This window comes from Hylobates moloch, unplaced genomic scaffold (assembly GCF_009828535.3).
Source record: "Hylobates moloch isolate HMO894 unplaced genomic scaffold, HMol_V3 SCAFFOLD_24, whole genome shotgun sequence".
Taxonomy (NCBI): domain Eukaryota; kingdom Metazoa; phylum Chordata; class Mammalia; order Primates; family Hylobatidae; genus Hylobates; species Hylobates moloch.
In genome coordinates this window covers 33,029,964-33,044,650 of record NW_026652299.1, presented here as the reverse complement: position 1 = coordinate 33,044,650, position 14,687 = coordinate 33,029,964, and the positions used below count along the sequence as shown (strand labels likewise).

Genomic DNA, 14,687 nt, shown 5'->3' with positions numbered 1-14,687 from the left:
CCACCTTCCTCGTTTTTCTTAGCACACTCATAGGGTGACCACCCCAGGCCTTCACTTCTTCAATCAAAACCATTACCGATCCTCTCTCAACATATCCCAAAATTAACTCAAAATGGGTCAAAGACCTAATGTAAAAACTAACACTAAAAAAATCTTAGAAGAAAACATAGGGATAAATCTTCATGACCTTGTATTTGACCCTGGACTCTTAGATATGACACAAGCAAAGAAAGGAAAATAGATAAGTTGGACTTCTTCAAAATGAAAGATTTTTGGGCCTCAAAGGACACAGTCAAGCAGATGAAAAGACAATCCACAGAACGAGAAAATAATTTACAAATCACATATTAGGTACTTGTATCCAGAATATATAAAGAAGTCTTACAACTCAACAATAAAAAGACAACCCAATGAAAACACGGGCAGAGCATTTAAATAGACATCCCTCCAAAGAAGACGTGCAAACAGCCAAGAAGCATATGAAAAGGCGATCAACATCATTAGCCATCGGGGGATGCAGATGCAAATCACATTGAGACTTCAAACCCACTAGGGTATAACAAAAAAGACAGACAATCACATGTGTAGGCAAGGATGAGGAGGAACTGGAACCCTCAGACATTGCTAGTGGGAATGTAAAATCATACAGCCACTTTGGAAAACAGTTTGGTGGTTCCTCAAACAGTTTTACATAGAGTTATCATATGACACAGCAATTCTGCTGCTAGGTAGATACCCAGGGGAAATGAAAACATATGCCCAGACAAACACTTGTACGTGGATGTTCCTAGCTGTGTAATCCATAATAGGCAAAAAGTGGAAAAAACCCAAATGTCCGCCAACTGATGACGAGATAAACATTCCAGATAATGGAATGTTTTTCTGCAATAAAAAGACATGGAGCACTGACACGTGCTACAACATAGATGAACCTTGAAAACATGATGCTAAGTGAAAGAAACCAGCCACAAAAGACCACGTATTATATGGTTCCATTTATGCAAAAAGTCAGAATAGGCAAATCCATAGGCACAGAAATTAGTTGTTGCCCAGGGCTGGGGGGAAATGGGAGTGATTGCTCGTGAGGGGTTTCTTTCAGGGGTGGCGAAAAAGTTCTAAAATTGTGACAATCATTAATATACTCTGAATATACTACAGTCAAGTTGTACACTTAAAATAGGTAAATAACATGGTATGTGAATTATATCTCAACAGAGTTATTACCAAAAACAAAACAAAACATGCCTGGTCCACTCCATTTTCTTTCTCCAGTAGAAGCCATACGACTCATCCCTCTGCCCCACTGCTAGAGCTGCAAAACAGCCTCATCCTCTGAGCCTGCTTTCCATGGTCTCCCTGGAACCCAGTCCAGATTTGGAAGGGGCATGAGAGGACAGCTGCACCCACCTTCTGCTTGGTAGTACACCTCGCCGGCAAAATGGGCAATGCCAAATCTGGCACTGTGGATGTTCTTGGGCTGTAGGAAGGCCTTGTTGCTGGCGTGGACACTGTTCAGTTTTTGCAGCATGGTGAGATCTGTCCCCTGGAAGAACCCAGACACCCTGTGGGCTGAGGTCCCAATGTCCAGCCATGGGGAGGTGAGGCTCAGGGACTTCCTCATGGGGGCAAAGAGATCTGGGCTCAGAATGATTGAGGGCCTCTGTACAGACAGGAAACTAATGCCCAGGGGTCAGTGACTTGTTGCAGGGAGTGAGGGCTGAGCTGGGAGCAGAGGCCGGGTCTGCCGCCCTCCACCACCAGCTCTTCTGCTCCACCCTCTGAATTATTGTCTGAGGACCCCAGCAGTCAGAGAAGTGGGCCTTGGAGAGGAGGGTCTGTCTGGTTAGGCTGAGGGTCTTCTGCTTATTCCTGGCAGAGGTTTTAGTGACTCTCAGAACAAGTGGCCCACCCAAATGGAGTTTCCCAGCCTCCAAGAGGAGACTCATAGCAGGGCCTCCACCAGAAGGTCGGCAGGCCAGAACACACACCTGCGGGAAGCGGCTTTCTTCATCCAGGAGGGAGATGATGCTCATGGGCTTGAGGGCCAGCAGGTCCAGGGTGGGCCGATTGTCGGTGTAGTGGATATAGTCCCAGGAGATGTTCTCCGAGCGGTACTCCTCTTGCTCCATAGTGAACACGTGCTGCACAAAGAACTGCTGCAGGTGCTCATTGGCGAAGTTGATGCAGAGTTGCTCGAAGCTGTGGAGGCAAGGTCACTGCCCAGGGGTGGAGTGGGGGCTGAGTCCCCACTGCAGCAGGCTAGAGCCATAGGATCATCAGCCATCTGCACACAGCTGCATACAGATATGCCCACAGATGCACATCTCGTGTACACACAGATGCACACTCATTCCTGCACACTCTCTCTCCTCTGTCTGCCTCCATCACCGTCACCTTCTCCACCCCACGGCAAAAAAACAGAGAAACGAGGAGGCTTAGCATATCATCAAGTCCTCGCCTTCGGCTTCTCACAGCCCCCTGCCAGGTCCTCTGCCAGGCCTGCCTACCTGACACTGAAACAATTCTTGTGGTCTGAGTGCATACTAGCAGCCCCACCCATGAGCCTTGGTATTGAGACAAACTTCCAGAGACCCAGCATTGACTGCTGGGCCCCCCCTGCATCAACCAGGCACATGCCCTACTGCCCCCATTCCCAGAACTCCAACCCGCGCTTCCTCCTCCATTCCCCGCCTTGGGAAATGGCCCCTCCACCTACCACCCCCGGCTCAAGTCAGAAACCGAGGAGTTTCTGTCTCTGTCCTTCTTCTCCAGTTCCCATCAGTTGCCAAAGTCTGGCCCAGGCTGTCTCCAATACCTGTCCCTCCCAGGGCCAGACGCCAATGATCCAAGTCACACTTGAGCTCTCTATGCCTTAGAGAGTGCACTGGGCTAAGTTCTGCCAGTCCTGCCTCTCCCACCTGACTGCAGTGAGCAGGCCCCTGCCCTGCACCCCCAGCTGGCCCTGGGAGGGCTGAGATCCCAGCGTGATTGCATGTGGAATGGCTTGTGTCTTGACAATCCTGGCTGTCTAAGGGGGGCCCTTCTAAATCACTCTCAGATCAGACAGGCCTTGGGCAGGGGCATGCAAGGTCAGGCTAGCCCCCTGGCTCCTCAGACAGGGCCCAGAGGACCCTGCTTCCTGGAGCCAGCGGCCCGGTCTCTGTCCCATCAAGCCTTTTCAATGAGCCGGCTCAGGTAAGCTAAATTGCAAAGCTAGTGTTGTCAGCCTGCTTATCCGTCTTGACGGGACTCCTCTTGCTGGTGATAGTGCCCCTGAGCATCACCTGGCCTGGCCTGGCCTGGCCTGGCTCTGTTGCCTGGTCCCCTCACCACCTTTGTCTATCCGACCCCCAGCCTTCATCACAGTCATAGCTTGCAGCTATTTTCTGACCTGCCTCTTGATTACAGCTCTCCAGCTTCTAGTCTGGGGTGCCAGAACACTGGGACTCCAAGTCAGAGGAGTCCTGCTGTGCCTTACCCCACAAACAAAAAAGTCAGGGATGGTCCACAAATGCTTCTAGCTTCCCCCACTACCTAAAATGGTAAACCAGCCAGATGCAGATGAATCCATGTTATTGATTTCCGTTTCAACCCTGACCTCGTGTGATAATCCACACTGACTCATGAGGACAGCAGGTGGCCCAAGAGGGGTGACAAATGCCGGGGCCTCAGCCCGGCTCTCAGGGACAGCTTTTAGTTGTACGGCCTTCTCTAGATGGCAGGGGACAGCAGCCACCCCGTGCAGAGTACATGGACCTGTTGGGACTCGCCAGGCCTGGGTACAGTGTGATGGCTCCCCTCCAACTTGCCCCCTTCGAGAGGAGCTGCTTATCTTCTGTTTTCTGGAAGCACTGGGGCTGGGATCTGAGATCTTCGTACCTATTGTTCTCGAAATTTTCAAAGCCAAATATGTCCAGGAGGCCAATGGCCCTCCGCACATTTTTGGGGTCCTGGGCTGGTGGTGTGAAGATGGCAGCATTGATCTTCTTGACAATCCAAAGGAAGAGGTGCCCATAGATGCCCTGGAGAGACACGGGGGTGGGAGAATCCCAGGCTTGGAGGCTCAGGAGGTTACCTCCAAGTTCACCTGGAGAGGCCGAATGTCTTGGACCTACTGCGGATGTTATCCCTCCTTCGAAAGGAAGAAACCGGGGCCCAAGAGGCTGAGGAGTCCATGGTCACCAGGCAGGTGACGGGCAGAGTGGGGACCTGCCCAGGGCCCCCTGCTCCATCCTGCCCTCCACCGGCACAGCGAGAAGCAGAGCCGTGGTCAACAGATGGCCATGTAAGCCCTGCTCTCTCAGCTCTGTACCTTGACAAAGGCATCCCTCCGGTCAGCAGCCTGGGCGATGTTCAGGGGCCTGGTGACAAATTCCCCTCGGATGAGGATGGTATGCTTGATCAGACAGTCCCGGAGCTCCTGGTGCTGCACCTGGTGGGGCAGGTGGGGGCTGCGTCGCACCTGTGGAGCAGGGCCTGGCCCAGCACGCTGACCTGCTTCTGCCAAGTCTTTTTCCCTCTCGTGACCAAGCACCTATGCCCACCTGAGGGTGGGCGCTGCCTGAGGCCAAGGCCAGGGCCTTGGGAGCTGTTAGGGAAGGATTCTCCAGCTCAGTGGGTCAAGCCCTTCGTGGGTCTCCTGGGGGCTGAGAAAGGGGCTGGCTCCCCCAGGCTGGCCTTGGAAAACCAGGGTGAGGCAGGGCTCTGAGGCCAGACCTCAGGCATGTCCTGGCTGAAATCAGTCCCGCCTGAAGGCTGAGTGTCTAAAGGAGCAAGGGAGTGTGCTGGGCCAGCCCTCCACTGGAGCTGAAAAAACCCAGAGTTTCTGAGTACCCTCGAACCAAGAGAAGAATGTTTAATAGCAAAATGTACCTAATGTGATTGCTTGCTTTATGTATTTATTTCTTGCTCCTGTTTCTATTAATTTTCCACCAGAGCTGTCAATGGGGGTGATGTGGGGCGCTGCCCTGTCCCCATTGCAGAGGTAGCCCCTCACTCAGGGCCTGCTGCCCTTCCTTTAAGCCGAGGAAGGGCTCGCATTTGGCCTGGGGAATAACTGGGAAGGCTAATGGGTTGGGCCCCGGACTCACCGGCACATTCCACTCTCCCAGAATAGCACAAGCCCCAGAGAAGCCCTGAGGGGTGAGGGCACAGGGCAGGGCTGGTCTGATGGGTGGGTTGGGGCCCAAGTGGGGAGCCTAGGGACCGGACAGGGTGGAGGGCGAGGATGCTGATACAGGGCCACTGACAAGCAGGAGGGAATGTGGGGAAAGGGAGGGAACATTCATTAAAGCCAAACTGGCCATTCCGCTGCTCTGTTTGGCACTGCTCCACTCTGCGCCCACCCTCAGGCACTTGCAGTATTCAGAGGGGAGGGGTTTGAGCCTAGGCCCTGGGAGAGGGGCGGGGGCCTGGGTAGGGTTATGAGAATCAGGTGTCAGGGGTCTGTCGGCCCAGGCCTCTGAGGCCCCCCACCAAAATGGAAGCTGTGGACACAGCAGCCCTACCTCCAGTAACTTCAGCACAGTGGGAAAGGCAGGTGTCTCCATCACGTCTGAGGCATCCAGGTTCTCGAAGACCGAAGCTAGAGAGAGAAGCAGGAATCCTGCGTGGGAAAGCAGCCTGGAGCGACGGGAGCCATGTCCCGACAGGCCCGGGCCCAAGGCAGCCACAGATCCACTCAGGAGGACAGCTGCCCCGGCGTAAGCCGCGGCCTCTCCCAGGGTCCTCTCTTTGAGGGAGCCAACGGCCCCATGACCATGGGTCATTCACACCTTAGCTGTTGGTGAACGTGGCACACCACTTCCTCTTGGGGAGACCAGGGCCCTGGGTAGAAGGGAAGTTTAAAGAAAGGTGGGCTTATTTGGAGGGAGAAGTCTGACTTGGGAAACACAGCAGACACTGGTGCTGGAGAGAGGAGCCATCAGGACCCTCAATCCATGCTGCTGGGTGTAGAAACCTGGACATTTCATTATTTATTCAGTCACAGGAAGCAAAGCACTAATGGAGCTCCAGCTGTAAGCCAGGCCTGGCTCTATTGCAACCGTCTCCTGACTGGCTTCCCAGCTTCCAGTTTCTCCTCTTCAACCAATGTCCAACTTAGGACGTGCCAGGCTGGTGGGGGACGGGACCTTTGGGTGTCTTTGTTTTTGCCTTTTTTCTTTTTTAAACTGAAAAAAATTGTGAGATAAAATATACAGATAAAGAAGTGCATAAAACACAAAGCTGTGTTGTAAAGAATAAAGTCAGCACCATGTAACCACCGCTAAAGCCAAATCTAGGCTCTGCCAGCACCCACAGCCCTCCGAGGTCCTTGCAGGCTGAGACTGTGTCCCTCTCCTCCAGAGGTAAGCACCCTCCCAACTTGTAACTTCCTAGCTTTTTATTCCCTACATAGAGTCCCTAAACAGCATTTAATGTGCCTGCTTTTAAATGTTATGTTAGTGGGCCAGGCGCAGTGGCTTGTGCCTGTAATCCCAGCACTTTGGGAGGCCGAGGCAGAAGGATCACCTGAGGTTGGGAGTTCGAGACCAGCCTGACCAATATGGTGAAACCCCATCTTTACTAAAAATACAAAAAAGTTCGCCGGGCTGTGGTGGCAGGACCCTGTAATCCCAGCTACTCAGGAGGCTGAGGTGGGAGAATTGCTTGAACCCAGGAGGTGGAGTTTGCAGTGAGTCGAGATCCCACCACTGCACTCCAGCCTGGACAACAAAGCAAGACCCTGTCTCAAAAACAAACAACAAACAAGTGTTATGTTGGTGGATCTGTCTGCGTTCTCTTGTGCCTGCTTCACTTCCTCAGCATCATGTTTCTGATGCTGTCCCAGGCCCCGGTGCCCACCTCTGGTTAGCACCCACCTTTCCCTGGCCAAAGTGTGCAGTCTGGCTGGTAGACGACAGATCAGCCCAGCTGCAGCTCGCCTGGAAGCAATGTTCTCACGCCGCGTGAGATGGTGGCCCAAGCTCTTGTTTTCTATACGGACACCCCATTGCTCTAGAACAGTTTATGAAAAGTCTGTCCCTTCCCATTACTTTGTGAATGGTCTCTCCTTAGTTCTAGAACCAGCCCTAATCTCTTCAAATATTGCCTCTGCCTCTTTCTCTCTCCTTTCCTTTAGGACTCCGATGAAAGGTGTGCTCCCTCTGACCACGGTGTCCTCCCAGTCTCCACCTTCTCTCTGACATTTCCTGACGTTCCTCTCTCCATGCTGTACTCAGTTTCTCCTGATTTTCCCTCCAGCTCACACATTCCCTCTCCTAGACAGGCACAGAATCCCTTAAACCATCCATTGGGTTCTTCCTTTAGATTGTTGTATTTTTTTAAAAATTTTAGAATGGAATTTCTATGTGGTTCATTTATAAATCTGTAATGTCTTTAAAGTTTCCCAATCGCTGTCTAAATTTTCAAGCTTGGCTGCTTCTTTTCTTGAGCAAAGTAAGCAGAACTTCTCTAGTCTGTGTCTAATAATTGCAACTTTGAAATCTTTGTGGATCGATTTCTACTGTTTATTATTTCTGCTGGTTCTTGTTCATGGTATCTCATTTCCTTGTTCCTATTTCTTCTTGGATTCATGCTGGATGTTGTGTTTGAAAAACTACCCGCAGGAATCATTTGTAATCTAACTTGCTGGTGCTTTCTTCCAGCGAGGACCGTCAGTAACTTCCGTTAGGTGCTTGGGGGTGTTCACAGGTCAGGACACCTTAATCCCCAGACCGCCCCATGCTCACAACCTGATTTGCAAGTTCAGACATGGATTTGTTTACTCTGGCTTACCTGAACCTTAAGGGGGAAGCCCTTTGGGGTCCCAGCTAAAAGTGGGGGATGATTGGCCATAGTCTCCACCTGTGGAGAGCCTTAAGCTTTGACATTTTCCCCTTCGCCTCACAAGGCCTCCAAAATCGCAGCTGAATTTTTTAGATATATTTTTCCAGGCCTGGATTGGACCATAGGATCCTTCCTGTGAGAACCCCTAGAGATGCCTTCCTGCTCCTGTCCCCTTCCCTCTCCCTCCTCAAGGGTGCGGTTGGGGCAGAACCGGCATTACCCATGAACCCCACGTTTCCCAGGTGGAGAATGGCAGCCAGCAGCTTGGTGAGGTCCCAGCTCTCGGAGTCAGAGAACTGGAGGATCTTCATGGCCGAGTGGATGTGGGCGTAGTCCTTGGCGTCGTTGAGCCCCTCACAGGAAGTGCAGTTCCCCTGTTGGACAAGGCGCCTCAGTGAATGGGGCCATCTCCTGCCCCACCACTTCCCTCCAGCAAGGCTTAGACACTGCACTTCACAGGCACTGGGTGGACCATGTAGGGTTCACGCTCAGAAACTACATACAATTGTTTTCAGAGGCAGAATCATGACACAGTAGCCACAGCATGATCGGGCCTTGCAGCCAGCACCAGCATTTGGCCACTGTGTGACCTTGGCCAAGTCACACTTCTTCTCTGATCCTCTGTTTGTCGTTCATCCCTACTCGAGCCTGCCTTGTCTCTCTGGGGGGACACTGCGGGTTTGTTCCTTTAAGAAACGCTTTCCAAGGCTCGCCATGGGCCAGGCCCTGTGCTGCGCATCCAGGGGGCAGGCAGGGAGCCAGTGACCGTGCCATGGCCATTTGCCTGTTACAGGTGCCCAGACCACAGGGGCCGGGGCCAGCCCTATCAAGAGGTGGAGAAAGGCTTCTTAGAGGAGGTGCAGAGCTGGCTCCACCGCCTCTGAGGACAGAGGGCAGTTTAGGCAGAGGACGATGGGAGCAAGGCCATGAGGTGGGGAGGCCAGGGACAGGGCTGCGGGGAGGCTGGGGTGGGTGTGAGAAGGGAGAGATTGGCATAGGGGCAGATCCTGGAGAGACTTGGAAACCACGCCGAGGAGTTTGGACTTCTACCCTACAGGCCGCAGGGGTCACTGCAGCAGTGCCATCCAAAGCATGACGCTACAGTGCAAACCTTCTACAGGAAGAGCGCTTTGGCTGCAGGGTGGATGACAGATTAGAGGTCAAGACTGGTGATGGGGGACCCATGAAGTCCAGGCAGGGGCTGGTGAAGGCCTTGGAGCAGTGGACCCAGGAGAGAGGGTTGCATGGGAGAGATCCTGGAGGCAGAACGCTCTGGGTCCACCCCGTGGTCAATAAACCAGGAGGTGCAGTTCCCCTGAGGGCCAGGGCGCCTCAGCTAATGAGCGATGGCTGTGGTGCCGCTCTGTCCTAGGTGGCGGGTGCAGCTGGGAGCACAGGAAGGGCTTTGCTTTCCTGGGGCCCGGGGCTTACGTTTTAGGGGGCCCGCAAGGACAGACAATTGGCGTGAAATCAGGAGCAGAAGGCGTGTGGGCAACTCCCTGTGGCCCACTGGGCACCAGGAGCCTGTCATCCAGTGGGGACCAAAGGAAGATGAGGTCTATGGGGAGGCCCCAGGTCCAGCCTGGGGCATGGGGTACATGTGACAGGGAAGCGGGAGGCACGCGGGCAAGGTGATTCCCAGCACAGTGGGGCTGGCAATGAGAGGGAAAGGGAACCAGCCCTGCCTCAGGGGCCCCGCCAGCATTGGGCTTCTCTGCAGCTGTCACGGAGGGTGGAGCGGCACCAGCTCTTTTTCCTCCCTTCCATTGGCTACTGGGAGGTGGCAGGTGGGCAGCTCACCATGGTCAGGTAGTGGTACTCGGAGGGCGTGCCCAGGCTCAGCAGCTGCTTGTCCTCAGCACTCATCCCCATGAGCATGCAGTAGAAGATATGGTAGTTCCGCTCCTCGGGGGCCTGGGAGGGAGGGAGGACATTCCAGACAGATTCTTGAGCCATTCCCCTGAGGCCTCAGGGCCTCAGACTGCCTCTGCCCAGCCCAGCCCTGGCCTCTGCTCCAAGTCTCTCAGCCAGGAGCAGCTCTGACACTGACCCAGGGCCAGCCTGGCTTGGTTGCTGCCCCTGTCCCGGGCCTCCACGGCTGTCTCATCCCTGCCTTGAGAACTCCATTTCCCTGCATCTTGACTGCTCCTTGAAGCCCTGACACTGCTGTGCCCAAAGTCCCCAGGCCAGGAGTGATGGCACAGAGTCAGGGCTCTCTTATAGTCCCACAGTCTTCACAGGCACTTAGTGGCCTACGAGAGATCTGACAGCCACGGGGCTCCCTAGGCCTTCGGTATTTTTTTTTTTTTCCAAGAGAAGGTCTTGCTCTGTCACCCAAGCTAGAGTGCAGTGGTGCAATCTTGGCTCACTGCAGCCTCGAAGTCCTGGATTCAAGCCATCCTCCCACCTCAGCCTACCAAGTAGCTAAGATCACAGGCACATACCACCACACCCAGCTAAGTTTTGTATTTTTTGTAGAGATGGGGTTTTGCATTGTTGCCTAGGGTGCCTTCTGTATTTTTTAGAACACTATTTATAAATGCATTCTGATAAAAATCAAACAATCTGAAGCAAATGAAGTAGTGTTAAAAGATGGGAGTCTCAGGTGGGCTGTAATCCCAGCAGTTTTGGGAGGCTGAGGCAGGAAGATTACTTGAGCTCAGGAGTTTGAGAGCAGCCTGGGCAATATAGTGAGACCTCATCCCTACAAAAAATAAGAAAATTAGCTGGATGTGGTGGTGAACACCTCTAGTCTCAGCTACTCAAAAGGCTGAGGTGGGAGGATCAAAAACAAAAAAATGAGAGCTCCTTTCCACCCTGCCTTCCACTTCCTTAAATCCCCTCCTCCCCACCCCAGAACCTAGACATTTTTAAAAAAACATTTACCTATAGTATATCTATAAATAGTTCTCTCTTTTCTTTTCTTTCCTTTCTTTTTTTTTTTTTTTACACAAAACATATTTATGGTTCTGCTACTTCCTTTTTTTTCACCTAAACATATCTCTTGGTGATCCTTCACGTTGACATGGACAGACTGCCTCCTCTGTAGTATAGACACGCCAGAATTTTTAAATCTCTATTTTTTTGGGCAGGCCTTGTTTCTCATCTGCTTTAGAAATTTCCTGCCCATTTCAGGGTATTATTTTGGGTGACAAGTTCTATGAACTCAGCAACCACTGTATCAAGAAATACGAGCTTCTAGACAGGGCGGAGAGACTCTGCCATGTGCTGGCTCTGTGACCCTGGACAAGGGGCCAAACTTAACTGGACTCAGTTTTCTCATCTGTACAATAGGGATAAAAAGACCTACCTCTCATGGTTGTGAAGGTCAAATGAGATAAAACAGGAAAAGTATAGCACCAGGTTGGGGGTCACTAAATGTGACCTTCCTTCTCAGCTTGCCACAGTGCCGAGGCATCTGTCCCTCTCACACAGCCACAGCCCCTCTGTTGGTGGCATTCTCCCCTCTGGACCCCTTCTGTGTGTGTGCATTCATTTGCACACGTGCATGTGTTAGGTGTTATGCCATCATACGAGAGCACCCCCCCACACACACACACATACAGGTGCATTAATTCTGCTGTTGTGGGTGCCACGTGTTGGGATCCCTACCATTTGGGACTGGCTACATTATCGCCCAGTGCAAAAGGAAACCATGGGCCCTCTTGCTAAAAAGCTAGTAAGAATTTCAAGGTGGCAATAGCAGAGCGTGAAACCAAGCATGGGGCCCCCTGAGCGCAGGGCCTGGTGTGACAACACAGGCCACATGCCACTGTACTTCCTGGCAATGTGGTATTTGGGATACTGTCATCTGTGTCTTTCTGCCATGTCCCCTAACACACCTGAAGATATGGCCCACCCAACTAGCCTAGTCTCAGAATTAATTCTAGTAGAGATGAGGAATGGTAGGCACCAAAGAAAGAAGAAATTTATGTGAATGGAAAATTCAAAATGGAGAAAAGTCTTTTTTGAGAAGAGTTTCACTGTCTTGCCCAGGCTGGAGTGCAGCGGTGCAATCTCAGCTCACTGCAACCTCTGCCTCCTAGGCTCAAGCAATTCTCATGCCTCAGCCTCCCAAGTAGCTGGGATTACAGGCGTGTGCCACTGCCTAGCTAATTTTATTTTCATATTTTTTGTAGAGGCAGGGTTTTGCCATGTTGGCCAAGCTGATCTCAAACTCCTGGCCTCAAGTAACCCACCTGCCTTGGCCTCCCATAAGTGCTGGGATTAGAGGCGTGCGCCACCGAGCCCTGCTCAAAATCGAAAAATTTCTATCATTTGCTGTCCTGGCATACTGGGGAAGGGCCCTCATTATCCAGCGAGGCCTGTGGGTTCTGGGAGGGCCCCTGGGGAAGAGGGGAGGAGAGGTGAGAGTGGTGAAAGGGGGCCCCTCTTGGAAACCTCCCCCATTCCCTCAACTCCTGACCTGGGCAGGTGGAGGCCTCACCTGCCGGCAGACCCGGGACTTCTCCAGGAGAAACTGCTCGATGCGCGCGCCCTCGATTACCCCGCTGGGGTTAAAATAGATGTCAATGTACTTCCCAAAGCGGCTTGAGTTGTCGTTGCGGATTGTCTTGGCATTTCCAAAAGCTGAAGGTAAGCAGGCGATGCCCATGATGGGAGCAGAGAGGAGAAAATGTAATTTGAGTGGGATCATGTAAGAGGGCTTCTCAGAGGAGGTGGCCGAGCCTCGAATTGAAGAAGGGGCACGGCTGCACCAGACAGTGATGGAAGCCGAGGGCCTGCTAAGAGGAAGACAAAAATGCAGGGAAAACCTCGGAGGTCAGAAAAAGCATGGAGTGTGCTTGCAGACACAGAAATCTTGTCAGAGTGTGGGATGCAGGAGGAAAGCAGTGGAAGGTAGACAGAACTAGTTAGTAGGTAGGGCGAGGTGGCACAGAGCCTTAAACACCAGGCTCAGAACTTGGGCAATCATTCTGCAGTAATAAGGGAAGCAGTAAAGCTTCTGAGAGAGTGTGGGAGAAGATTCACAGCTTAGAAAGATGGCTCAGGCTGCAGGGCTAAGGCTGATACGGAGAGGCCAAGCTGGCATGGGGAGTGGCAATAGCGTGTCCAGGCCAGGGCACACGGAAGTGGTCAGTCTTTTTTGTAAAGCTGTTTCTGCAAGCTTTTCTGATGTGATCCACAGTAAGAAAGATATTTTGCATTACATCCTAGTATATACACATGTCCACCTGCACACACAAAGTTAGAACAAAATTCTCAGTTCTAGTTATTATGAAGAGTGATGTGCTGGGGTGTTTCTATTCTATGATATTTGATTTGTTCTAGAAGACTGATTTTATGGCCCATTAATGGTTAGAATACAGTTTCAGAATACCAGCATCCAGCATAGTCCCATGAAACAAAGGAAAAGGGTTCCTTGGGGAAGTAGGTTTAGGAAACATGGCACCGTGTCTCTCTCTCGAGGAATCCCAATGCACGGCAGAGCCTCTGAGAAGTGCCACAGTTATGAAACCTGTTTAACTTATTGAACCCAGTGTGGCCATCATGGGGGTGACTGGTTGGGTGTCTCTTCAAGAAAGAATCTGATGCAGGCAGGTTTTTTTTTTTTTTGTACTAACTGACAGGCTGATCTTAAAATGTACTATATATGGAAAGGTAAATGACCTAGAATAGCCAAGTTTGAAAAAGAACAACAAAATTGGAGGGCACATGCTATCTGATTGCACCGCTTCCTACAGAAATCAAGAGAGTGTAGCACTGGTGAAAGAATAGACAGAGAGGGGAATTGAAGATAATAGAGAATCCAGAAACAGCCCCATACATGGATGGTCAATTGATTTTAGACAGGGGTGCAAAGGTAAGTCGATAGAGAAAAAATAGTCTTTTTGACAAATAGGACTGGAACAGTAGAGTATTGACATGCAAAACAAAAAAAGAGAGAAGGAGAAAAAGAAAGGAAGGAAGGAGAAAAAAGATGAGAAAGAAACAAGGAAGGAAAGACAGAAAAGCCTTTTTTTTTTTTTTTTTTTTGAGACAGTCTCACTCTGTCGCCCAGGCTGGTGTGCAATGGTACGATCTTGGCTCACTGCAAACTTTGCCTCCTGGGTTCAAGCGATTCTCCTGCCGCAGCATCCCGAGTAGATGGGATTATAGGCGCATGCCACCACGCTCAACTAAGTTTTGTGTTTTTAGTAGAGTTGGGGTTTCCCCATGTTGACCAGGCTGGTCTTGAACTCCTGACCTCAAGCGATCTGACTGCCTTGGCCTCCCAAAGTTCTGGGATTACTGGCTTAAGCCATCACGCCCAGTCAAACGTCTTTTTTTCTATGCTGTGTACCTTGCACCATAGAAAAATATCGGATCACAAATGTAAATCATAAACTGGATCATCAACCTAAATATAAGACCTAAAACTACAAAACATATGGGAAAAACATAGGAGAAAATCTCTGGGTTAGGCAAAGATTTCTTAGATACAACACAAAAAAAATGACCCATAGAAGAAAAAAAGGAAAAATTGAACTTCATCAAAATTTAAAACTTCTGCCCTGCAAAAGACCCTGTCTAGAGAATGAAAAGACAAGCCACAAACTCGGACACAATATAAGATGTAACACCTATCTTATAAAGGACTTGTATCCAGAACACATAATGAACTCTTAAAACTCACTAGTGGCCAGGCACGGTGGCTCACGCCTGTAATCCCAGCACTTTGGGAAGCCGAGGTGGGTGGATCACCTGAGGTGGGGAGTTTGAGACCAGCCTGACTAACATGGAGAAACCCCATCTCTACTAAAAATACAAAATTAACTGGGCATGGTGGTGCATGCCTATAATTCCAGCTACTCGGGAGGCTGAGGCAGGAGAATCGCGTGAACCCGGCAGGCGGAGGT

At 51.2% G+C, this 14,687-nt stretch overlaps 1 protein-coding gene across 1 annotated transcript in view; it reads right to left on the bottom strand.

The window, feature by feature from the left end:
• MYO7B (myosin VIIB) overlaps window positions 1-14,687 on the bottom strand; it is a 65,121-nt gene that overhangs the window by 38,358 nt on the left and 12,076 nt on the right. Inside the window, exons 6-13 of the mRNA XM_058434362.1 lie at window positions 12,275-12,417; window positions 9,628-9,741; window positions 8,048-8,201; window positions 5,508-5,584; window positions 4,313-4,432; window positions 3,880-4,022; window positions 1,989-2,199; window positions 1,408-1,543 (exon numbers count right to left, since the gene is read on the bottom strand). Of these exons, the coding sequence (XP_058290345.1) occupies window positions 1,408-1,543; window positions 1,989-2,199; window positions 3,880-4,022; window positions 4,313-4,432; window positions 5,508-5,584; window positions 8,048-8,201; window positions 9,628-9,741; window positions 12,275-12,417 (1,098 nt within the window). The remainder of the gene's footprint in view (window positions 1-1,407; window positions 1,544-1,988; window positions 2,200-3,879; window positions 4,023-4,312; window positions 4,433-5,507; window positions 5,585-8,047; window positions 8,202-9,627; window positions 9,742-12,274; window positions 12,418-14,687) is intronic.